The sequence below is a fragment of the Leptodactylus fuscus genome, chromosome 2 (assembly GCF_031893055.1).
Source record: "Leptodactylus fuscus isolate aLepFus1 chromosome 2, aLepFus1.hap2, whole genome shotgun sequence".
Classification (NCBI taxonomy): Eukaryota; Metazoa; Chordata; class Amphibia; order Anura; family Leptodactylidae; genus Leptodactylus; species Leptodactylus fuscus.
Genome location: NC_134266.1, coordinates 44,966,170 through 44,990,609, shown reverse-complemented (window position 1 = coordinate 44,990,609; position 24,440 = coordinate 44,966,170). Strand labels below are relative to the sequence as shown.

The window sequence follows — 24,440 nt, the reverse complement described above, 5'->3', positions numbered from 1 at the left end:
GATGCTTATCTGCTGTCCTGTGAATAGGGGATAAGTGTCCATAACTGGACAATTCCTTTAAATTAAAATAGGGAAAACAGTTTTTCCTAATGGTCAGGCTGTATGTGCCAGCAAGAGAACTATAACTATACAAAAAGAAATGAATGCACATAAATTACTTTCTTGCTTCTTCAACAACTTTATCGTTAAATTTGTCCGATTCAGCGCTGATAATCTGGCTTACGGTGGTAATTGCAGAAATCGCCACCTGAGAAAACAAAGATTTATGATTATACAACGTACAATTATGTAACCGCTGATAGAATTGGAATTTTCTGTATATTCATAGAAGGTGGTGTGTAAGGGTAACCTTAACCATAATGTGTATTAACCTTATGATGCACTATTGATATTAAAACGTAACTAAACTTTTGAACAAATTTTGAGTTTCTGGCACTGTTTGTTTCATAAATACATTTAGTAATATACTTTTGCTAGGAAATGTCGGCTCCTTTCTTTAAAATCTGGCGCATCTTTATTTTTTCCTTTGTTTCTCTATTGTGAGCTAAGATCTGCTTCTCACTGTAGTAGGGATGTACAATTCTTGAATAACGCAGGGAAAATGAGACTAAGAGGAAGAGGTATCTCTGGCATTATAAAACCTAGAACAGTGACAGAATAGTGTCATATCAAAGATACGATTGTCAGCTTTCATATGTCACCAAGATACTAGTTCTACCTGTAAAATTTCCAGAGCAGTCACCAGTATCACCAAAATACAGTCAGGATTGAGTATTCAACTGGTGGTATGCCTTGAAACAATACAGCTACAACAGTTAGTTTCTCATCTTTTATATGACACCAGAGCCAATGTTTTAGTTTCTATAAGCCCTGAGATAACTCTTTATACCGACCCCCCTTCCTTAGCCTCATCGTCCCTGCATTAAACAAGAACCTTTCTCCCTACTCCTATTAAAAGTAGGGGACAGTGTTCATTAAAAAAAAAAAAAAAAGGAAAATAATAAAGAAGTGAATGATTTCATAGAAATGAGCCAAAATTTGATGAAAATTTGGCCTCGCTAGTTTGCGGCCATGATGTTGCGGCCGCAAAATCACGGCCGCAAACTAGCGCGGCGCATACGATCCCCGCTCCCATTGAAATCAATGGGAGCGTGTACGGCCCGCAAAGGGTCCCGCAGCGTACACGTGCCACATCACGCGGCACGTTACACCGTGTGAACCCTCCCTAAGAAAGGCTATTTTTCTCCTACCTTTAGAGTCTTTCTTAAGGCTATTTCTATGTGTTATTGAGAAAAAATGGAGATGAATGCAACCGTGGGGTGGAGGGGGACACTCAATTTTCAATCTCAGGGGTCGTTCCCACTTGTGCTCGATGTCAAGTATATGCATTCGATTGGGTGTCCATCTTCAGTCTCAGCGAAACTGGACAGGGGACGGAAACCCGACAGTCACCTTAAAACCCATTCAATTGAATGGGTTTGTAAAGGTGACCACCAGTGTCCGCCTGTGGCCTGTCTGCGGGGAAACTTTTTTTTTTTACCCTCCAATAGGTAAAGTGAACTGTGCTCCATGGCCTGGCCCCATCTCCCCAGGAGCTTCATTATAAATGCACGCCTGCTGGCGTTGTTGGCGTGCCGGTCAGAAGTGTTTGGCGGGCCACATGTGGCCCGTGGGCCGCAGTTTGAGGACCCCTGGTCTATTATGTCATTATCGGGGGCAAAATGTATAAAAAATAATTAATTAATTTAAAAAAAAAATATGGAAAACTATAAAACATAAAAAAAATAAAAAATAGTAGCCTTTCGTGCTTTTAAAAAAAAAAGAAGAAGAAAAATATGAAATACAGACACATTCTCCCTGAAGTGGTTAATGATGCACATACATACCTCTTGGTCTTCAGAAGCATTTGTGGAAACAGACAGTAATCTGCTTACAATGGTTATGGCATTGGAAATGTCATCCGTTTCGAGATTTTCGGGTTCAGCGGTAAGGATCTGTGTGGTTACTGCAATCTCCTTTGCATTCTCTGTGTCAATATTAGTCTAAGAGGATAAAATTATTTAATCAAAGTTAGCCAATTCTGCTCTCTCACCAGTGCTTAGTACTTATCCACACTTCCTTTATTGTAATCCAGGCTATGGCTACAGCTATACAGTGTCACTTACAAAGCGGCAGAGTACTTTGTTACCATCTTTTAAAGGGATCCTATCATTCAAACGCATTTTTTTCTCAGTAATACATCGCAATAGCCTTAAGAAGGGCTATTCTTCTCCTACCTTTCGTTGTCTTCTCCACGCCACCGTTCACCTGAAATCCCGTTTTTGTCTATGGCCATAGAACTACAGGAGTGTACTGCGTATGCTTGCGTAAGCGGCCACAAAAATATGGCCTGCTGGCAGAGCCGACTTGCGCATGCGTTGAATTTTGACCCACCGCGCACCGGAAGAAGAAGAAGGTGAAGAGGCCGTTGCTGACGAAGATGGAGGTGGCACTGGAGAGAGTTCTCTCGCAGCATTGGGGACGCCCCCATTCCTGTTTGAGTGCTGGGGCCCGTCCCCAGTGCTGCGAGAGAACGGCGGCGCGGAGAAGACAACGAAAGGTAGGAGAAGAATAGCCTTTCTTAAGGCCATTCCGATGTCTTAGTCAGAAAAAAATGCATTTGAATGATAGGATCCCTTTAAACCTGGATCATGGTTTTCCCAAAAGCTATTTATTACAATTAAAATTACTTAAAGTGTTCATCCGATTATAAAGTAACTTCTTATAAATGAAGAGTATAGTTGAATATAAGAAACTTTGGAATATATCTTATGTAAGAAATATGTTTCCTTTTTACATATTAGCCTATGGAGGGAAGGAAGAAGGCGGCGCAAACGTCCCATACACGCGGCACATTGCGTGACGCATTTACTCCGTGTGAACAAGCCCTTAAGGTTATCGTGTCAACCTGGGAATCTACTGCAGCTTCAGAAGATTCCTGGGCTTGTCCAATGAACAGCTGAGGAGGCCTATATAAGACCCCTCCCCCCTGACCCAGAGTGCCAACTAATTGAATTCCCTAGTTTGGCTTTGTCTCGTATAGTGTGTTTTGGATTGTATTATTCTAATCCTTGGCTTGTTCTTTGGATGTCTGTTTTCCTTTTAATTCTGCCATTGACGTACCCATTCAGATTAAACCCTTGGTTTTCTACTGGATATCGCTTTTGTCTCATGATTCTGCCTCGGACATCTTCTCCTAGTTTTGACCCTTTGCCTACACAACTATTCTCCTGTTTCTATTGTGGGTTCTGGTTTGGTTTTAGCTTGCATCCAGCACTGCTGAAAGTGTCTAGGGGTCTATTCTCGGCTCGCCATGGTGTGCTGATTGTAAATAGCTTGTGCTACTGCTCGCTGTTGTCAGTCAGTCCCAGTTTTTGCTTTTGTTCAGCTTTGCAGCTCAACCTTAACAACAGAATGAGGCAATAAATCAGTTTACAGCCTCCTTCTTCCCCTCTGCTCTCCATAGACATCATGTGTGTAAGCTGGCAACAGATGCAGTGAATAAATTAATGACATAATATGATGATAATATAATATCAAGAATACACCTGAGCATTACCTTACTTGCTAAAGTTTCAAGATTGTCAGTACAAGTTTGAAGTATAAGTGATCCTAGTTCTGGTTTGCCACCTTCACTTCTACACATTATGGTGGCCCTTGAAGAATTTGCTATGGAGATAAGAGGGAACAGGATACATGATATTGTCTTTGCTGATAGGTTGCATTCAGATCAGACGTTAACTCCTTAAGGACGCCGAGTAGTTTGTGCATTAATGCTTGGCGACTTTTTTCATATTACCCGCCTTCCAAAATTCATAATTTTTTTTTATTTTTCTGTCTACATAGCTATGTAAGGGCTCATTCGTTGGGTGACCTGTTGTACTTTTATTTGCCACCATTTTGGGGTACATATAATGTTTTGATTAGACTTTATGTGATTTGGGGGTCTTTGTGAAATAACACCCAATTCTATCATAATTTTTTGAATTTTGTTTTTACGGCTTTCACAAATGACATGGCAGCTTTGTCCAGCAGATCATTATGATTACAGGGATACCATTTTTTATTGGCTTTTATTATGTTTTGTTCATGGGTGTCCACAATGGGACATAATACTGTGTGAAAGGGCCACTATGGGGTATCATACTGTGTGTTCTGGGGCCACTATGGGGCATAATACTGAGTGCAGGGGCCACTATGGGGCATAATACTGTGTGCAGGGGCCACTAAGGGATATAATACTGTGTGCAGGGGCCACTATGGGGCATAATACTGAGTGCAGGGGCCACTATGGGGCATAATACTGTGTGCAGGGGCCACTAAGGGATATAATACTGTGTGCAGGGGCCACTATGGGGCATAATAATGAGTGCAGGGGCCACTATGGGGCATAATACTGAGTGCAGGGGCCACTATGCGGCATAATACTGTGTGCAGGGGCCACTATGGGGTATAATACTGAGTGCAGGGTCCACTATGGGGGATAATACTGAGTGCAGGAGCCACTATGGGGCATAATACTGTGTACAGGGGCCACTATGGGGGATAATAGTGCATGCAGGTATGTGGAGGGGGGGTTGGTTGTTCAGGGTCTTCAGTGTCGGTCGGGGGGGGGAGTCCCCATGTCAAAAGTTCTCCACGGTGTCCTGTCATTCTTGGTTACGCCACTGCAGACAACATGAACGTGTAAATGCTATCCTAATACCATCACAATACTTACCATTCACATCAGTGGCGTTGCATCTCTCTTCTGAGTATCCATACATGCCTACCAGAATATTTCCAAAAGTAAAGTTTCCTTGGAGGGTTCTATTTGGCCTACAAAAGTTTTCTATAAAATAAAGACAGAAGTAAGTTTACAAAACTTAGCAGTGTTCATTCTATATCCATGTGTGACTTGTCCCTAATAGATTCTATTAGTCTGATACCCAAGGCAGCTTTTAATGGGGTTTTCTGGGACTTACATGATAGCCTATGCTTAAGATAGGGGGAGGAGGAGGCTTGTGACCCTGCAGTTACTGAGTCAGCAAAGCATTGGAGACTTTTATGATGTAACTTAGTAGTTGGTGATCCCGCTCTGTAACTTTAGACAGGAAGACACTTTGTGGCTAAATTGCTGTGATTCCTAAATGCAAGCAGCACTTTTCTCACCGCATGTTTCTTGCGGAAACCACATGGACCTCATTATAGGTTATGGGGTCCATGTGGTTTCTTAGGTAAACGCTTTTTAATACGTATAGGTTTATGTTCAAGTCCCCAAGTGGACTCCCCAAACGGAAAACCGAACACTGTTGTGTCCCTGTGACAGTACACAGGGATTCAGTGAGCTCTTTAGTATGACCCATTCTATCACAGATGTTTGTAAAGGTGGCGGCATGTTTTGGTGCTGGGATTTGTACACCAGGAGCGATTAGGCCGAATAATACACCTACATTCAGAACGCTTTCATCACCACTAAGCCTACTATTGGTATTTGTTCAATGAAAAATTTACAGACAATCTTAACAGATTTGATACATTTCTGAGAGTTTGGTCCCCATAGCTATAATACAGTACTCCTCAACAGATAGGGACTTCCACTATGTGACACATACTCTTTGGCTACCTGTCCTGCCAGCCACTTATGCAGCCCTCCTGGCAACCACCCTGCAGGAGAATTCTTTTTCCTTGGACCCTCCTTTTCTGTTTTACTTCTTCTCTTTCATTTCCATTCTCTTTTTCCTCCCTCTTCTCTGTTATATTTCCTTCCCTTACTTCCATAGTTCCTCTTAGTCTGAGAGTGCTTGGCAGTGCCGGAGTTTTAGGCGAGTAACTCTCCAAAGAACCATTATGGTAGCAGACAGTGTAGTATTTGCAGTGAGTTTTGGCTCTGTGACACTGTGCCCTGTGGTTTTCTAACAGCCACTGAGGGAAGGAGGAATAATAGCCCAAATTCTGCCAGTGACATCTCTGAGACATGGAATTATCAGCCTATACAGACTTTGTGCCAGTAGGAGTTTAGGAGTCCCATCTGCAAGCAACTGTTTTCCAGGACCAACGTCACAAGATATCTGGGCCCAAGGGACTTCCTTGCTGCCAGCCTTCATACCCATCTATTGGCTGAGGCTATGCTTCTGGGTATCCATCATACCCAAGTCTGGGCATTCCTAACAGTTATTCTGTTTTGCTGCATCGCTGTCATTCTTGGAAGTGCCCCCAGGGGAACTATTGCCACCATCATCTAGTTGCATGCAGGGCCCCTTGCCAGTGTCTGGCCTTGGAGGTGTGCAGGGGGAGAGTGGTTGAGGGCACTCGGCCTATCTGGTGACAACATCACAGCTACTACTATTTCCCATGCTCTGGTTCCCTCCAGCTGGGTTGCGGCATTATATATATTACAAATATGGCAGAAGGGTGAACAATTTTTGTAGCAACCGGGCTTTAAAAAGTTGCAAACCCAAGGTTCGAATTGTTTTTAGCCAGAAAACTTGCATACAGCTATAATAAATCATTATACATTATACACACACCGTAGGGTAACGCGTAAAGGAAAAACAACCCATTTTCTGTGAAAAACTGAGAAATCTGGTCTATCAATATGGCCATCCATATGCCCAGATATAGAGACTGGTGAGAGGGGCTGCTCTGAATCTACAGTATCTGCCTTGGAGGTTTCCTGAGCACATTCTCCTTGGTATCCTGTAAGTACCTCTGGGAACTGGGAAAATCTGACCTGCTAGGCATTTTAGGATGCCATAACAGTATTCTTATATCATTAGAGATAGAAAAGTATAATTTTCAGCTCAGCATATAAGTTCAATAAAATCTTCAATCCTGGGAGACGAGAAAAGACTGTGGACTCAAGCCAGTGGTGAATACAAAAACCTTGGGACGGGACACAAGAGATAGTGAGCCCTAAGCTGAAGCCCCCAACTGACCCCTCCTATTGCCAGGCCCTATCCTACGTAATAGGCGGCAACCACGAAGACAGTCCCTTCCTGTATATGTGAGACACAAAACGGAGACAAGACGGACAAGAACAAAGAGAGGTCAGCTAGCCAAGGGTCAGTAACAGTTGAGCGATGCAGTGCAAAATCGGAGTCCAAAGAATAGTCAGTGAGGAAAGCCAAAGGTCAAGGATAAGAATGCAAGCAAAAATAGGGACAGTAAGGAGCAAGTATGTACACGGCAATAGCAAGCACTGGTGTGAATGAGAGTCAAGACTAAATAGGGAGGAAGAACCCGCCCCTGGAGTTGACAGGAAGGCAGGCTGTCAATCACACGAATTAACACTTAATGAACAGAGGCAAACAAGGGCAGAAGACGGGTGTGGTGCAAATACAATCTCAGAACTAGAGCCGTGTTCGCACAGTAACTGTAAACTGTAAGCCAAGAACCAAACTGCACCCGCCTCCTGCACCGCAGCACGCGAGCAGATGGTGGCGCAGAGACCCGAACAGGCAGAGATGTTACAAACCTTTGGGAAAAATTCCGCTCCAACCAGGAAGGATCCAAATCGACTTCAATATATAAAGATAAAATTTAACTTTTATTGTTGTCCATAACAAGTAAAAAATTACATCGTAACTCAGAAGATTAGTTGCATTATGTAACTACAGTAATCTTCTGAGTTACGATGTAACCGTTTACTTGTTATGGACAACAATAAAAGTTTTATCTTTATATATTGAAGTTGATTTGGATCTTTCCTGGTTGGAGCGGAATTTTTCCCAAAGGTTTTTGTATTCTTATATCATGCCATCATATCTAATTCATTCACATTTATCTGTGGATCACATCAAAATTATTCCTAAATACCAAAATTCCATTTTACTTACCAATTGTACAAAGTTCCCCCGTATAACTATCTGGACACCAGCAGCGATCGATTATACAGCTTCCACCATTTTGACACGCCAAGACACATGGAGGGGGGGGAGTTGCTGGTGGAGGCGCTGACAAAACATGAAAAACAATTTTAATGTGCTACATACATATATAAAACGGAACATGGCTGATATCTGTGGCTGCCCCTGCCCCCATGGACCAAATGATTTACTTCAGTGAGCCCAGAACACAGAACAGAAGGGTACCGGACCTGTCCTGAGTTTTGCCCCGTGCTTACAGCTCAATATACGGGCCCAGGTTATACGCAGGTGTATGTATGTGGTCATACAAAATAATGGGTCAAGGTGTGTGGAGAAGAGCCTGGTAAGAGGAGAAGGAGGCATTTGTCTCTTATAACATATATTAATGTTAGTGACCATTTAATACAATGAAAATAGTATAATGGTTCAATGTGTGCCAAATAGCAGCAGTGGAGCCATGTATCAAATTTGTTATGTGTTTTAGGCTAAAGCAGGCCATATACATTAAATTTGAGATTGCCATCGCTCATCTGAGATGAACCGTAGTTGGTTGGTCCTACAACCAACTGTCCCAAACACATGAACAACCACCAACCTATCAACAAGCATTCAGCTATCCCAGACAGGAAACGATGGACACTTTGTGGGTGTGTAAATAGTACAAACACATGTTCACAATACAAAAATATCCCACAACAGATCGCTGCAGCAAGGCCGTGTGCCCTGGCCGTGCTTCCACAGCCCCATTCATTCAATGAATAGGAGCCACATAAGCACGGCTGCAAAAACGTACAGGTATAGGACCTGTCGTGAGTTTTTTGGGCTGGACTGATAGACCGCACACGGGACCTTGTAATTCATTGTTGTGTGCGTGGGCTGACGGAAATGAATGGGTCAGTGAACTACACCATAGTCATCTGCAAGGGTCCTTAGCCTTAGAAACCTGTTGAGTCTCATTCAACAAGGGACTTAGTGGAAGAAGCATGGCTTAGGATGAGACAACGTGCATCAAAATTCTAGTGCTAAATATTGGTGTAAAGCAAGCCAAGTAATAGATTATATAAATTTAGCTAAAAATATGCAACAACGCAGCAATTTTCTCAACAGGGATCAGACACTGTGTTACATTTGGTGCATTTTTAGACTGTCTAGTCTACGTTAACACTGTGATGTATAACTATTACATAGTATAGTAGCACCATTGGATTTTGGAAACATACAGTCCTATGAAAAAGTTTGGGCACCCCTATTAATCTTAATCATTTTTAGTTCTAAATATTTTGGTGTTTGCAACAGCCATTTCAGTTTGATATATCTAATAACTGATGGACACAGTAATATTTCAGGATTGAAATGAGGTTTATTGTACTAACAGAAAATGCGCAATATGCATTAAACCAAAATTTGACCGGTGCAAAAGTATGGGCACCCTTATCATTTTATTGATTTGAATACTCCTAACTACTTTTTACTGACTTACTGAAGCACAAAATTGGTTTTGTAACCTCAGTGAGCTTTGAACTTCACAGCCAGATGTATCCAATCATAAGAAAAGGTATTTAAGGTGGCCAATTGCAAGTTGATCTCCTATTTGAATCTCCTCTGAAGAGTGGCATCATGGGCTACTCAAAACAACTCTCAAATGATCTGAAAACAAAGATTGTTCAACATAGTTGTTCAGGGGAAGGATACAAAAAGCTGTCTCAGAGATTTAACCTGTCAGTTTCCACTGTGAGGAACATAGTAAGGAAATGGAAGACCACAGAGACAGTTCTTGTTAAGCCCAGAAGTGGCAGGCCAAGAAAAATATCAGAAAGGCAGAGAAGAAGAATGGTGAGAACAGTCAAGGACAATCCACAGACCACCTCCAAAGAGCTGCAGCATCATCTTGCTGCAGATGGTGTCACTGTGCATCGGTCAACTATACAGCGCACTTTGCACAAATAGAAGCTGTATGGGAGAGTGATGAGAAAGAAGCCGTTTCTGCACGTACGCCACAAATAGAGTTGCCTGAGGTATGAAAAAGCACATTTGGACAAGGCAGCTTCATTTTGGAAACAAAAATTGAGTTGTTTGGTTATAAAAAAAGGCGTTATGTATGGCGTCCAAAAAGAAACAGCATTCCAAGAAAAACACATGCTACCCACTGTAAGATTTGGTGGAGGTTCCATCATGCTTTGGGGCTGTGTGGCCAATGCCGGCATCGGGAATCTTGTTAAAGTTGAGGGTCGCATGGATTCCACTCAGTATCAGCAGATTCTTGAGAATAATGTTCAAGAATCAGTGACGAAGTTGAAGTTACGCCGGGGATGGATATTTCAGCAAGACAATGATCCAAAACACCGCTCCAAATCCTCAGGCATTCATGCAGAGGAACAATTACAATGTTCTGGAATGGCCATCCCAGTCCCCAGACCTGAATATCATTGAACATCTGTGGGATGATTTGAAGCGGGCTGTCCATGCTCGGCGACCATCTAACTTAACTGAACTTGAATTGTTTGTCCAAAATACCTTTATCCAGGATCCAGGAACTGATTAAAAGCTACAGGAAGCGACTAGAGGCTGTTATCTTTGCAAAAGGAGGATGTACTAAATATTAATGTCACTTTTCTGTTGAGGTGCCCATACTTTTGCATCGGTCAAATTTTGGTTTAATGCATATTGCGCATTTTCTGTTAGTACAATAAACCTCATTTCAATCCTGAAATATTACTGTGTCCATCAGTTATTAGATATATCAAACTGAAATGGCTGTTGCAAATACCAAAATATTTAGAACTAAAAATGATTAAGATTAATAGGGGTGCCCAAACTTTTTCATAGGACTGTAACTGGTATTATATACTGTACATAATGAATGACATTAAAGAGAATCTCTAGTTAGGCAATGTTATAAGAGCTATAATTACCATTAGATACATTGAATTAAGGACATTTCTCTAGTTATATAATATACACAGGATTGAGAGTCAGCCATACATACCATGATAAAACACATGTATCAGATACCAGGTGAGGAGAGATAACCCAGCGGCAGTACAAGCGAAGATTACAATTTTTGATATAGCGTACAGACACCTGTCCATGTAGTGCATATTGGAACAAGTGACACTATGAGCAGATACTGTATAAGCATGCCCTCAATAAACTCACATACTGCCGGGGTAATGTTTAAGCCACTTTGATTTCTTATCTGTAAATAATATAACCATAAAAATAGACTACAAACTGAGGTCCTCTGGAGGTGGGTGCTGGAGGCCCTATATATAGTCTGTCAGTGGGTGCCTAATATATGTTATTTGGTAGTGAGTATTTCGGTAGAATCAGACCAGATTGCCTAGCCTTTTCTTCCCATGTGCAACCATCTTTTTATAGCTATGGTCGTCAAAGTTAACCATATACTTCTCTCACTCCTAATGTATCCCATTGTAATGAGATAAGCCATGTTATTCATCTCTCTTCATCAGTGGTTTTAATGTTATGGCACAGTGGTATATGTATACACAGTACTGTGCAATAGTTTTAGACAGCTGTGAAAATTTACTGTAAGTAGGAATACTTTCAGAAATAGACGTGTTAATGATTTATTTTTGTCCATTAATAAAAGGAAGTGAAAAAAAAAGAGAAATGTAAATCCCATCAATACTTGGTGTGACCTTTACCCTTTGCCTTCCATCAATTCTTCTTGCTACTTGCAGACAGTTTTTGAAGGAACTCGGCAGGGAGGTTGTTCCCGCCATCTTGGAGAACTAAGCACAGATCTTGTGTGGATGTAGGCTTGCTCTAATCCTTCTGTCTCTTCATGTAGTCCCAGACAGATTGGATGTTGAGATCAAGGCTCTGTTGAGACCATATCATCATTTCCAGGACTCCTCCTCCTCCAAAGGGGAAAGGTCACACCAAATATTGATGGAATATAGATTTCTTTTTTTGACCATATTGCTATTATGATTCCTAGATACAGATGTCGTTTTCTGCCTCTGTTTAGTTGGTCCGTTTAATGGATCTGCTAAAAAATGAATGTCAGCAGAAGGATATCCAATTGCATAGGATGCAATACTTAGATAAAAAACATGGCGGCTGTCATAAGAAAAGATAGCAATGGATCCAGTTTTTTTTTTTTTTTTTACATTTAAACTCTTCCATGGTTATCCATGTGCATCTGTTTTTAGCAGATCTGTTAAAGGGGCGCACTATATGGATGCGGAACCATGATGGGAATGTGATGTTAAAACACATGAAAGAGTAAATCCTATTGAATCCTATTTCTATATTGCTGATAATACCAAGCAAACTGGAGCTGAACCGTCTTCATTACATTCTACATTCCATGACCTATAAGGTGAAATCTGGAAATTTGTGGACTTTAAACTCAATTTATTGCAGGTTGTAATAACATATTATCAATCGTTACTGCAGCCTGCTCTCTGTTATTCTACCTTTTAAGAATCAATAGGACAAAGAAATAAGTCACTTTGTGCACAAAATCTATCTGTATTGCAGCCGAAATAGACTTAATATTCAGGGGTCTGGGTAAGCTGGGTGGTAACACCTGTGGGCACTGTAATGTCTAATTTGCTAATGACACAAATTTACAAGAAAAAGAGCAAAAAATATATCAACTAACATTTTATATTTAGAAACAGATTACTGCTACCATCACAGCCATGTGTGTCGCTTCCTTGGGCTGGTCATAAACACTAGAAAATTAGTAGCAGAACCTCCATACAGATACGTACTTATGTATTGTCTCACATGCACACTCCTGGTGGGAAATGTACTTTTAAAGGGCATATACATAAAAAATGAGTACTCACCTGTCCGCAGGCCTTTGTTTTATACCACTGGCAGCTCCATTCATTTGTATGCAGGACTTGTATTGTTTGTCAGGGTTCCCTACAGCCAGGCTACAGTGGTCACGTCTTTACAAATAGCACATGACGCGCCGTTTGGGAAGAGGTTTAGTAATGTTTTAGTTTGGTCTTGTGTGGTTTATTACTATGACCTTTAACAGTAAAAAATTCTATTTTTGCCACATTATTGCCACGGGATTGGCATCTGGTCTGGAGTTTCCAGAAGGTGGGAGGACAAAATGGGCAAACCTCTGAGGATTCGTTTCATCTTGGGTTCGGACTAATTGGTCCTTTGTTTTGGTCTGAACTTGTTCAGCTAAAACCAGAAATGAAATTATTATACTCTGGGTTCACCTTAGATCCCAGAGTACAATAGGTGGAGACCCAGGGGGAGGTGTAAAAAAAATAACAAACTTCACCTCTTTTGGGCTTCTTTGTAGCATCCAGCACTCTCTTGGCCTCCTGGGTGACATCATGCACCCGGAGTCACCACTGAGGACTGTGATCCATAGGCATGATATCACCCAAAAGGCCAAGAGAGAGAACCAGAGGCTGCAAGGAGGCCCAGAAGAGGTGAAGGAAGGTGAGTATAAATGTATGTTATTTTTTTTACACCTCCCCTGGGCCTTCACATATTATGTTTGGAAAAACACAAAACTTTTGGTAAATTCAACATTAATCTGGTTTGCTCTTAAACGGTTAGTCCATCTATGCTGGTGGATAATCGCTCCCCTAGCGGATAGATAAGATTGCTAGATCGTTGGAGAAGTTTCCAGACATGTTGGAGAACAGTTCTTCTCTGTAGTTAGTGGCACTTCGGACCCTGAGACAGGCTACCTCACAATACTGGGCCACTGAAGCTAGCAGAGGTAACCTTCATGCTGTATAGATGATTTCTGCTGCCTCCCCTCCATGGACACAGGACTAGGGTGCCCTGTCAGTGGATACTTTAGGAATGTAACTCCATATTACTTATTAGCCTCTGCCCGTGACTTTGTCAAAGGCACCATGACCAGACAAGGAGAGACATGATAAGCCTTCTGCACTGCACCATCTCTCCACTGCTTTTCTTAGGTTGTCACATCTGTTTCCTCAAGAACAAAAGGCCTAGTAGAATCCAACATAGCTGACTTGTTTATCTCCGCAGATGAAAGAGAGTTAGGAGGGGCCCGAACGCATTAGATGGTGGACCAAGTTTGGCTGATATACATCTAATGTGTATGGCCAGCTTAAGACTCTTAAAGAGAAAATCTCTATCTCAGAGCAGATTCTATATATATATATATATATATATATATATATATATATATTATTAGGGCATATTAAGAACATTTACTGATTTTACAGATAAATTTGTTCACTTTCAGAAAGTCTAAAACAGAAAGTCATCATCAAATGGTTTCTATTTTCTAGAATTGTATGTATTGTAACTGCAGGAAAAACAGTAGATTATGCTAAATTCACAATAGCGTTACGGTTTACTTTCTTCAGGTCCTCTTGAGAACCCAGAAAACAGAAACCCATCTGCTTAAAAAGTGGTTACCCAAGGATTGACTATAATGGGGGCCACTGTGTTTCTGCCGAAACTGCAGAGAGAAAAGTCCTGTTTTCTGCCGATTTTAAGTAGAATGGGGGACAGAGTCTCATACTGAGACTCAAACACTAGTGTGAACCTAGCATTAGTTCTATTAGATAGATAAATAGATAGATAGATAGATAGATAGATAGATAGATAGATAGATAGATAGATAGATAGAAATATGAAGGTCAGTTATACATACGGACATAGAACTCATCTATCAGAAACCAGACGAGGTAAGTAACCACTCCGGCACAAGCTCCACAGGCGATAAGCTTAATTGAAGTTCTCAAAATCCCGTGCATATTGGAGAAAGTGACCCACTGAGCAGATATAGACTGTACATGCCTTCTGTGTGTTCACATACTAGCAGGGTAATGTTTAAGCCACTTGGATTTCTTATCTGTCAAAAATGCAGTAATTGTAAAAGCAGAGGACAGACTGACATCATGTGGTGGTGACCGCTGTATACAGTCTCTAGTAGTGGGTGCAACGCACTCAGGAATAGGGGCGCAGCTAAAGGCTGAGAGACCCTGGTGCAAAAGTACAGCTTCAGAGCCTCAGGTGTATCCCTTATAAAGTAATATCACCCCTCTTGTGCCCACAGTAGCAGTCTATGGAGGAACAAGCCCCTTCAGTCTCGTACCCCATTCAGTAATTTTTTTCTTTCCTTAGTATGTAGAACTAGTATACAGATTGAAAGGTGATCAAAGTATGTTTAATAAAGATGTAATGGACATGTAGGAAAAGGTGCTAAAGGAGTTTTCTGGGGCCAGCATTTACATATTGATGACCTATACTTAGTATAAGTGACCGGTGGAGGTTCAGGTGAGCGCGGTGCCATACATTGTGTAGGGCCTGTGCATGGTATTGCAGCTCAGCCCCATTCACTTGAATGAGACTAAGGCCTGGTTTCCATTGTGTCAATAATCCGTTTGGGGGAGTCCACATGAGGACATCCGAATGGATTGGCAAGCGGTGTGCAGTGAAAACACACAGACCCCATAGACCAGGGGTCCTCAAACTTTTTAAACAGTGGGCCGGAGGCAGAGCAGGTCGCACAGACATCGGGAGCGGTCCCCTCCAATAGGTAAAGTGAAGTGCGCTCCATGGCCTGGCCTGAGCTCCCCAGGAGCTTCATTATAAATGCACGCCTGCCGGTGTTGTCAGCGGGGCCAGACAGAAGTGCTTGGTGGGCCGCAGTTTGAGGACCCCTGCCATAAACTATAATTTCAGCACGGTCTCCGCATGAGTCATGCAGACAGGAAAGTAGATCGTGAACTACTTTTCTATCTGCATATTCCATGCGGAGACTGTGCACAAATTATAGTCTATGGGGTCAGTGTGCTTTCACAGCACACCATTTGCCAATGCGTTCGGTAGTCTGTTCGGGGGGTCCCCGTGCGGACTCCCCTGAACGGATTAGCAACGCAGATGTGAACCAGGCCTAAGCTGCTGCAGTGCAATGTGACCAATGTATGTGATGTCGTTTGTCAGCACCACAGCCTCTTCAAACCCAAGTGTGGGGGTCCCAGGTGTCTGATAAAGCCTATGCGGTTATGGTGGTCTCTGCCAGTCTTTGGTGATTTTCCTATAGTGTATACTCACATAACCATTGCAGCCGACCAGGCCAGCCACTGGCTGCAGCAGTCACATAAGTGTAAGGCACGCCAACACGGACATCAACCAAGACTAGTGGAGACCACCTGATTGGCAATTCCAGAACAGCAGGGAATTTATCAGGATAGTTACATTTCTTTTCTCATTTTATCATATTTCCTCTCATTGGATTCATTTTTTTTCAATCCCAGGACGCCCTTTAAGGCTGGGTTCACATCTGTGTACAGATTCCACGAGAGAAAATTCCTGCAAGGAGAACTCATCTCTCCGCCGGCTTCAGTATAAAATAGTCTATGGCGTCTATGGGCTTTTTAAGCGTACAGGGCGCTCCATCTTTCGGGTCCCCATGCAGACCTGACAGAGACCCATACGCCACTGTGAACCTAGCATAAACATTGAAGCCATTTCCCTGTTCAGTGAATGTTGTTTGAATGTGAAGTCTGGACTTTAATCTCATTTTATGGCAGGCTGTAATAACATGTTATCAGTTGCGTACTACCTTTTAGGAATCAGCGGGACACGGAAATAGATTTCATCTGCTTATACAGTGACTCATTGCTCACCCTCTGTATTCCTGCAAAATAAACTACAGGCTTACCATTCAGTAGTGTTGCAAAGCTGGGTGGTATTGCGTATGGGAACTATAATGCCCAAATCTCTAACTATTAATGTATCAGACGTGGAACTAACAAAGAGAGAACTTTTAACAATTTGACACTATGTACAGTATACTTACTGGGGATTAATTATTCATTAATTTTAGAGGATATTTGCAATTCCATTAATAACAGCGAGGGAATGGGAGAGAATGTGGATGAAGGGAATGGGTAAGCATATTCCAACTAGCTGTATTATTATAACACTGTATATCAGTATATCAGCACTATATAGGTCTATTACTCTTCCATCATGCACTGTGGTAAAGCTTTAGGCAGATATGAAAAATACTGCAAAGTAAGAATGTTTTCGAAAATAGAAGGGACTATGGTAAGAATATGCAAATCTGTCTTCCATGATGTAATTAGGAAGTCAGGTGCCTCAGTGTTGTAAACCAATAGAGGGCGCTCACTGGAATGTGCAAGCCTGTCTTCCCTGATGTAATTAGGAAGACAGAATCTCAGTGAAATAACCCAATAAAGGTTTGCTCCCTTTAACATCATACTAGACCTTCCAAGAGGCCTTTGTTTTGCAATGACGCTGGGATTATTACCAGGTATAGTCTCTCAACCGAGGACGGCTGTTTCGATGTTATTGCATCTCGTCAGCCCGTTGTAGAGAAGACTAACCTGGTAGAGGTGAGAGGCTTAGACAGGGCAAGGGGGGTATTGTCACTCCTTGGGGAGAGACCACCATATAGGTGTGTGGAGACTTATTAAGCCTTTAGCACTCCACTTTGCAAGGGACTATGGGAAGAATATGCAAATCTGTCTTCCATGATGTAATTAGGAAGTCAGGTGCCTCAGTGTTAAGGGTTAATAGTTTATTTTTGTCAATTTGGCAAATAGGGATCGAACTCCCATCAATATTTGGTGTGACCTTTGCCCTTTGCCTTCCATCAGTTCTTCTCGGTACTTGCAGACAGTTTTTGAAGGAACTCAGCAGGGAAGTTGTTCTTGCAAAACTAAGCACAGGTCTTCTGTAGATGTAGGCCCGTTCCAATCTTTCTGTCTCTTCATGTAATCTCAGACAGACTGGATGATGCTGACATCAGGGCTCTGTGGTGGCAAAATCATCATTTCCAGCACCCCGCCTCCAAAGGGGAAAGGTCACACCAAATATTGATGAGATTTAGATTTATCTTCTGTTCACTCACTTAATTTTGTTAATTGACAAAATAAATTAACACTGTTTTTGAGATTATTTTTACGTTGCAGCATTTTTTCCACATATGCCTACAACTTTTGTACGGTACTGTATACATTAGATGAAAGACATATTTCATCTATAACCTTCTCAGCAGCTTCTATGCATCATGTACAACAGTTTGCTTTTCATCGTATGCCAGGGTTTTCTAGGGTTGTAAAATGGTAAGCACCACTTCCACTTTACAGACCATGTGATCTCCCAAGCGTCCCAATTTCTGCGGGACACTCACGCTTTCCTGCCCCTGTCCCACCATCCCGCGCAGCTCCCTACATGTCCCGCTATGTCCCTTTAATGATTTACTGATCAATCATTCCTCCGATAACTTTATAACAGATAAGAGGCTGCGGTGATTGGAGGAACGCTTCACTATGTTTCAAGGACCTTGTGTGACATCACATGGTCACGTGACTAGTGGGCATCTCAGTGTCCCGTGCAGTGAAGAGAGAAGAGATCCGTGTAAGGTACTGAGAAGGGAGGGGTAGGGGGATGCAAGATGGAGAGTGTGTGTGTGTGTGTGTGTGTGTCTGTCTGTCTGTCTGTGTTTGTCATTATACTGGGGCAGAGATGGAGGAGGGGAGATGAAACTGGGGCAGAGATGGAGGAGGGGACATGAAATGGAGCAGATGAAGGGGCACTTAAACTGGGGACAAATGGAGGGGAGCATTAAACTGTGGGAGTAGTTGGAGGGGACCTATCTGCCTCTAGTTGCCCCCCGTTTAATGTCCCACTTCATCTGCCATTTATTTATTGCCCCCTTCAACTATCCCCATTGCTAATGTCCCCCTCCAGCTGCTCCTGTTTTATGTTTATACTGGGGCACCAGGAGAGGGACTTAATACTGTGGGGCAGTTGGAAGGGACATTACAATGTGGGGACATATAATGTACAGGTGACTGTAGGAGGATTATACTGTGTGGGAGCACATGAAAAATGAATGAGAATGGACGGAGTCAAAATAAAAGTGGGTGGAGCTAAATTTGCCGCTCATTTTGTCCCTCTTTCTATTGTTCAAAAGTTGGGAGGTATGGATTTACTGGTAATGTCATATTTATTGGTTACATGGCTTGTTCACAGCTCAGTCCAATTATAGTGAATATGTCTGAGCTGTACAATACAAGGTGCTGTGAATAGCTTTGTGTGAAGAGGTCTCTTCAAGCAATTCATTGATGGGGGCCTAGTCTCGTACCCCCCGCTGATTTTTAATTGATGACCTATCCTAAGATTAATGTATCAATTTATAAGGCCAAAAAACCCCTTTCATTAAAGTTGCTGTCCAGGATTTTGCCTTATATAAAAATCTAATCGGAGAGCGGCTGACTGGCGGGAGCTGAGCTGCAATATTGACGACGGGCCACTATACAAGGACTGGAGCTATCTGCCTCCAGCCATGTTGTGTATAGTACGGGCATCGGAAGTGGCCCTGTAGAGCTCAATAGTAAAGGACCACCCGTCAGCCCCCCACCAATTTGATAATTATGGCCTATCCTAACAGGTCATGAAAAAAACTAAATCCTGGACAACCCCTTTAAGCTTAGTACTCACAGCTTTTGAGCACTATGTTTAGCATGTACACCAGAAAACATCCCAATACAGTCCTATGAAAAAGTTTGGGCACCCCTATTAATCTTAATCATTTTTTGTTCTAAATATTTTGGTGTTTGCAACAGCCATTTCAGTTTGATATATCTAATAACTGATGGACACAGTAATATTTCAGGATTGAAATGAGGTTTATTGTACTAACAGAAAATGTGCAATATGCATTAAACCAAAATTTGACCGGTGCAAAAGTATGGGCACCCTTATCATTTTATTGATTTGAATTCCCCTAACTACTTTTTACTGACTTACTGAAGCACAAAATTGGTTTTGTAACCTCAGTGAGCTTTGAACTTCATAGCCAGATGTATCCAATCATAAGAAAAGGTATTTAAGGTGGCCAATTGCAAGTTGATCTCCTATTTGAATCTCCTCTGAAGAGTGGCATCATGGGCTACTCAAAACAACTCTCAAATGATCTGAAAACAAAGATTGTTCAACATAGTTGTTCAGGGGAAGGATACAAAAAGTTGTCTCAGAGATTTAACCTGTCAGTTTCCACTGTGAGGAACATAGTAAGGAAATGGAAGACCACAGGGACAGTTCTTGTTAAGCCCAGAAGTGGCAGGCCAAGAAAAATATCAGAAAGGCAGAGAAGAAGAATGGTGAGAACAGTCAAGGACAATCCACAGACCACCTCCAAAGAGCTGCAGCATCATCTTGCTGCAGATGGTGTCACTGTGCATCGGTCAACTATACAGCGCACTTTGTACAAATAGAAGCTGTATGGGAGAGTGATGAGAAAGAAGCCGTTTCTGCACGTACGCCACAAATAGAGTTGCCTGAGGTATGAAAAAGCACATTTGGACAAGGCAGCTTCATTTTGGAAACAAAAATTGAGTTGTTTGGTTATAAAAAAAGGTGTTATGCATGGCGTCCAAAAAGAAACAGCATTCCAAGAAAAACACATGCTACCCACTGTAAAATTTGGTGGAGGTTCCATCATGCTTTGGGGCTGTGTGGCCAATGCCGGCACCGGGAATCTTGTTAAAGTTGAGGGTCGCATGGATTCCACTCAGTATCAGCAGATTCTTGAGAATAATGTTCAAGAATCAGTGACGAAGTTGAAGTTACGCCGGGGATGGATATTTCAGCAAGACAATGATCCAAAACACCGCTCCAAATCCTCAGGCATTCATGCAGAGGAACAATTACAATGTTCTGGAATGGCCATCCCAGTCCCCAGACCTGAATATCATTGAACATCTGTGGGATGATTTGAAGCGGGCTGTCCATGCTCGGCGACCATCTAACTTAACTGAACTTGAATTGTTTGTCCAAAATACCTTTATCCAGGATCCAGGAACTGATTAAAAGCTACAGGAAGCGACTAGAGGCTGTTATCTTTGCAAAAGGAGGATCTACTAAATATTAATGTCACTTTTCTGTTGAGGTGCCCATACTTTTGCACCGGTCAAATTTTGGTTTAATGCATATTGCGCATTTTCTGTTAGTACAATAAACCTCATTTCAATCCTGAAATATTACTGTGTCCATCAGTTATTAGATATATCAAACTGAAATGGCTGTTGCAAATACCAAAATATTTAGAACTAAAAATGATTAAGATTAAAAGGGGTGCCCAAACTTTTTCATAGGACTGTATATTCTTGAAAGGGTTTTTTTCTGAGATTTATGGACATTATAATGACTAATAGAGATCACAGCCCTTGTTTGGCCATAAATTTTAATCTTGGCATTCCATGGAATGCTGTAACTTTTGCCTGTGTTACATCCCCTGTATCACCCGGGCAACAAAGGTGTTGAGAGTTGGATGCAGGAAGCCCTACTTGTGTCTGGAGAGTTACAGGATCTCTATGCACACAATATTGTTTGGATCTCCTTTGCAACTGGAGATGGGGAGAGCCTGCCCCGCCGATCTTCTGCTTCATATGGATGGTAAAGCAGGTTGAACTTAGGAGCTCGCAAAGTGAAGTTATGCCCTGAAGCAGCCGTATTCTTTAAAGAAAATATATGGTTTTGGTGCAAGATGAAAGTGAATATATAATAAACTATACGTCTAATTATATAATATTAATGATTACCGTATTTTTCGGACTATAAGACGCACCTAGGTTTTAGAGGAGGAAAATAGGGAAAAAAAATTTTGAAGCAAAAAATGGTAAAATATTTAATATATGGGAGTTGTAGTTTTGCAACAGCTGCAAGGCCACATTGACAGGTGACCCTGCAGCTGTACGGGGATGCATAGAGTGTTTTTTTTTGCGGGGCCAGCTGTACTTTTTAGTTATACCATTTTGGGGAATATCTATTACTTAGATCACCTTGTATTGAAAAAAACCCCGGTGGTTTATGATAGATAGATATATATATATACACTCACCGGCCACTTTATTAGGTACACCATGCTAGTAACGGGTTGGACCCCCTTTTGCCTTCAGGGGGAGTGTCCAGGTGTTAAGGCCATAGTATAATCTCTAAAATAACTTACAATGTGCATGACAATAATATTATGTGCAATGATTTTCTGTTTTAGGGGAAGTGGAAAATAATATATACACTCACCGGCCACTTTATTAGGTACACCATGCTAGTAACGGGTTGGACCCCCTTTTGCCTTCAGAACTGCCTCAATTCTTCGTGGCATAGATTCAACAAGGTGCTGGAAGCATTCCTCAGAGATTTTGGTCCATATTGACATGATGGCATCACACAGTTGCCGCAGATTTGTCGGCTGCACATCCATGATGCGAATCTCCCGTTCCACCACATCCCAAAGATGCTCCTCTATTGGATTGAGATCTGGTGACTGTGGAGGCCATTGGAGTACAGTGAACTCATTGTCATGTTCAAGAAACCAGTCTGAGATGATTCCAGCTTTATGACATGGCATTGCATTATCCTGCTGAAAGTAGCCATCAGATGTTGGGTACATTGTGGTCATAAAGGGATGGACATGGTCAGCAACAATACTCAGGTAGGCTTTGGCGTTGCAACGATGCTCAATTGGTACCAAGGGGCCCAAAGAGTGCCAAGAAAATATTCCCCACACCATGACACCACCACCACCAGCCTGAACCGTTGATACAAGGCAGGATGGATCCATGCTTTCATGTTGTTGACGCCAAATTTTGACCCTACCATCCGAATGTCGCAGCAGAAATCGAGACTCATCAGACCAGGCAACGTTTTTCCGATCTTCAATTGTCCAATTTCGATGAGCTTGTGCAAATTGTAGCCTCAGTTTCCTGTTCTTAGCTGAAAGGAGTGGCACCCGGTGTGGTCTTCTGCTGCTGTAGCCCATCTGCCTCAAAGTTCGACGTACTGAGATGCTCTTCTGGCTACCTTGGTTGTAACGGGTGGCTATTTGAGTCACTGTTGCCTTTCTATCAGCTCGAACCAGTCTGGCCATTCTCCTCTGACCTCTGGCATCAACAACGCATTTCCGCCCACAGAACTGCCGCTCACTGGATGTTTTTTCTTTTTCGGACCATTCTCTGTAAACCCTAGAGATGGTTGTGCATGAAAATCCCAGTAGATCAGCAGTTTCTGAAATACTCAGACCAGCCCTTCTGGCACCAACAACCATGTCACGTTCAAAGGCACTCAAATCACCTTTCTTCCCCATACTGATGCTCGGTTTGAACTGCAGGAGATTGTCTTGACCATGTCTACATGCCTAAATGCACTGAGTTGCCGCCATGTGATTGGCTGATTAGAAATTAAGTGTTAACGAGCAATTGGACAGGTGTACCTAATAAAGTGGCCGGTGAGTGTATATATATATATATATATATATATATATATATATATATATATATATTTTTTTTTTTATTTTTTTTTTCCTAGGGACAGGAGGTGATTTAGAACTTTTATTTATATTTTTAAAGCTTTTTTTTTTTTTACTATTTTATTCCCCCCCCGGGGGCTTGAACCTGCGGTCACTTGATTGCAAGTCCCATAGACGGCAATACAACTGTATTGCCGTCTATGGTACATTCTGTCTATTAGTATTACGGCTGGTCATAGAGACCAGCCGTAATACTAATATAGCAGTGACAGGCCCGGGAGCCTCATTAGGCTCCCGGCTGTCACCCGAACAGGTCGGCTCCTGCGATATCGCCGCGCAGGAGCCGGCCTGCAACTTCACAGGTATGGGGCCGGTGGGGACCGGCCCCGGGGGAGAAGGGGCCGCCGATACTGACCCGGCATCCGCTGTACTAGAGAGGAGGATGCCGGGGAGGGATAGACGCCAGCACAGGTGCCGGGGCCTGAGACATCGCTGCGCTCCACTGTCCTGCATGAAGCCAGCGGTGGGGGGATGGAGGAGCGGAATAGCATCACTCCTGCCGCTGCTGGCTTCATGCAGGACAGAGGAGCGCAGCGATGTCTCAGGCCCCGGCGTCTATCCCTTGCCGGCATCCGTCTCTCTAGTACAGCGGATGCCAGGCGCCACATTCGGACTATAAGACGCACCCTTCTTTTCCCCCCAAATTTGCGTCTTATAGTCCGAAAAATACGGTATATAATTTATAATTATTATTTTATTCTTAAACCATTATCGGGCTTGGTGACTTTTTATAACTCTGACTCCACTGTATCCGGGAGAAACAGACCACACACATTATATCCATTTTCTTGTCCACGATTGTCACAGATCCATAAGACTTCACCGGTATATTTGGACCAATGTAGTTAATGTTTTAATTTCTTTCCACCGTTGGCTGATATGTAGAAAAAATACAGGTGTGAATATACCCATTGCAATTGCCATGACTGTGCTCTCTGTGGAGAACAGCCATTAGTCACAGACATACAAGTATAGCTTTACAGTGTTGGCCAAAAGTATTGGCACCCCTGCAATTCTGTCAGATAATACTCCTTTTCTTCCAGAAAATGATTGCAATCACAAATTCTTTGGTATTATTATCTTCTTTTAATTTGTCTTCAATGGAAAACCACAAAAAGAATTGTCAAAAAACCGAAATGGATATAATTCCACAGCAAACATAAAAAAGGGGGTGGACAAAAGTATTGGCACTGTTTGAAAAATCATGTGATGCTTCTCTAATT

At 42.3% G+C, this 24,440-nt stretch overlaps 1 protein-coding gene across 1 annotated transcript in view; it reads right to left on the bottom strand.

The window, feature by feature from the left end:
- The window catches only part of ADGRG7 (adhesion G protein-coupled receptor G7), a 43,292-nt gene extending 28,661 nt beyond the window's left edge, over positions 1-14,631 (bottom strand). Inside the window, exons 1-6 of the mRNA XM_075263067.1 lie at positions 14,524-14,631; positions 7,857-7,973; positions 4,760-4,870; positions 3,599-3,708; positions 1,887-2,042; positions 159-247 (exon numbers count right to left, since the gene is read on the bottom strand). Of these exons, the coding sequence (XP_075119168.1) occupies positions 159-247; positions 1,887-2,042; positions 3,599-3,708; positions 4,760-4,870; positions 7,857-7,973; positions 14,524-14,626 (686 nt within the window). The 5' untranslated portion in view covers positions 14,627-14,631. The remainder of the gene's footprint in view (positions 1-158; positions 248-1,886; positions 2,043-3,598; positions 3,709-4,759; positions 4,871-7,856; positions 7,974-14,523) is intronic.
- Between the last annotated feature and the right edge of the window lie 9,809 nt (positions 14,632-24,440).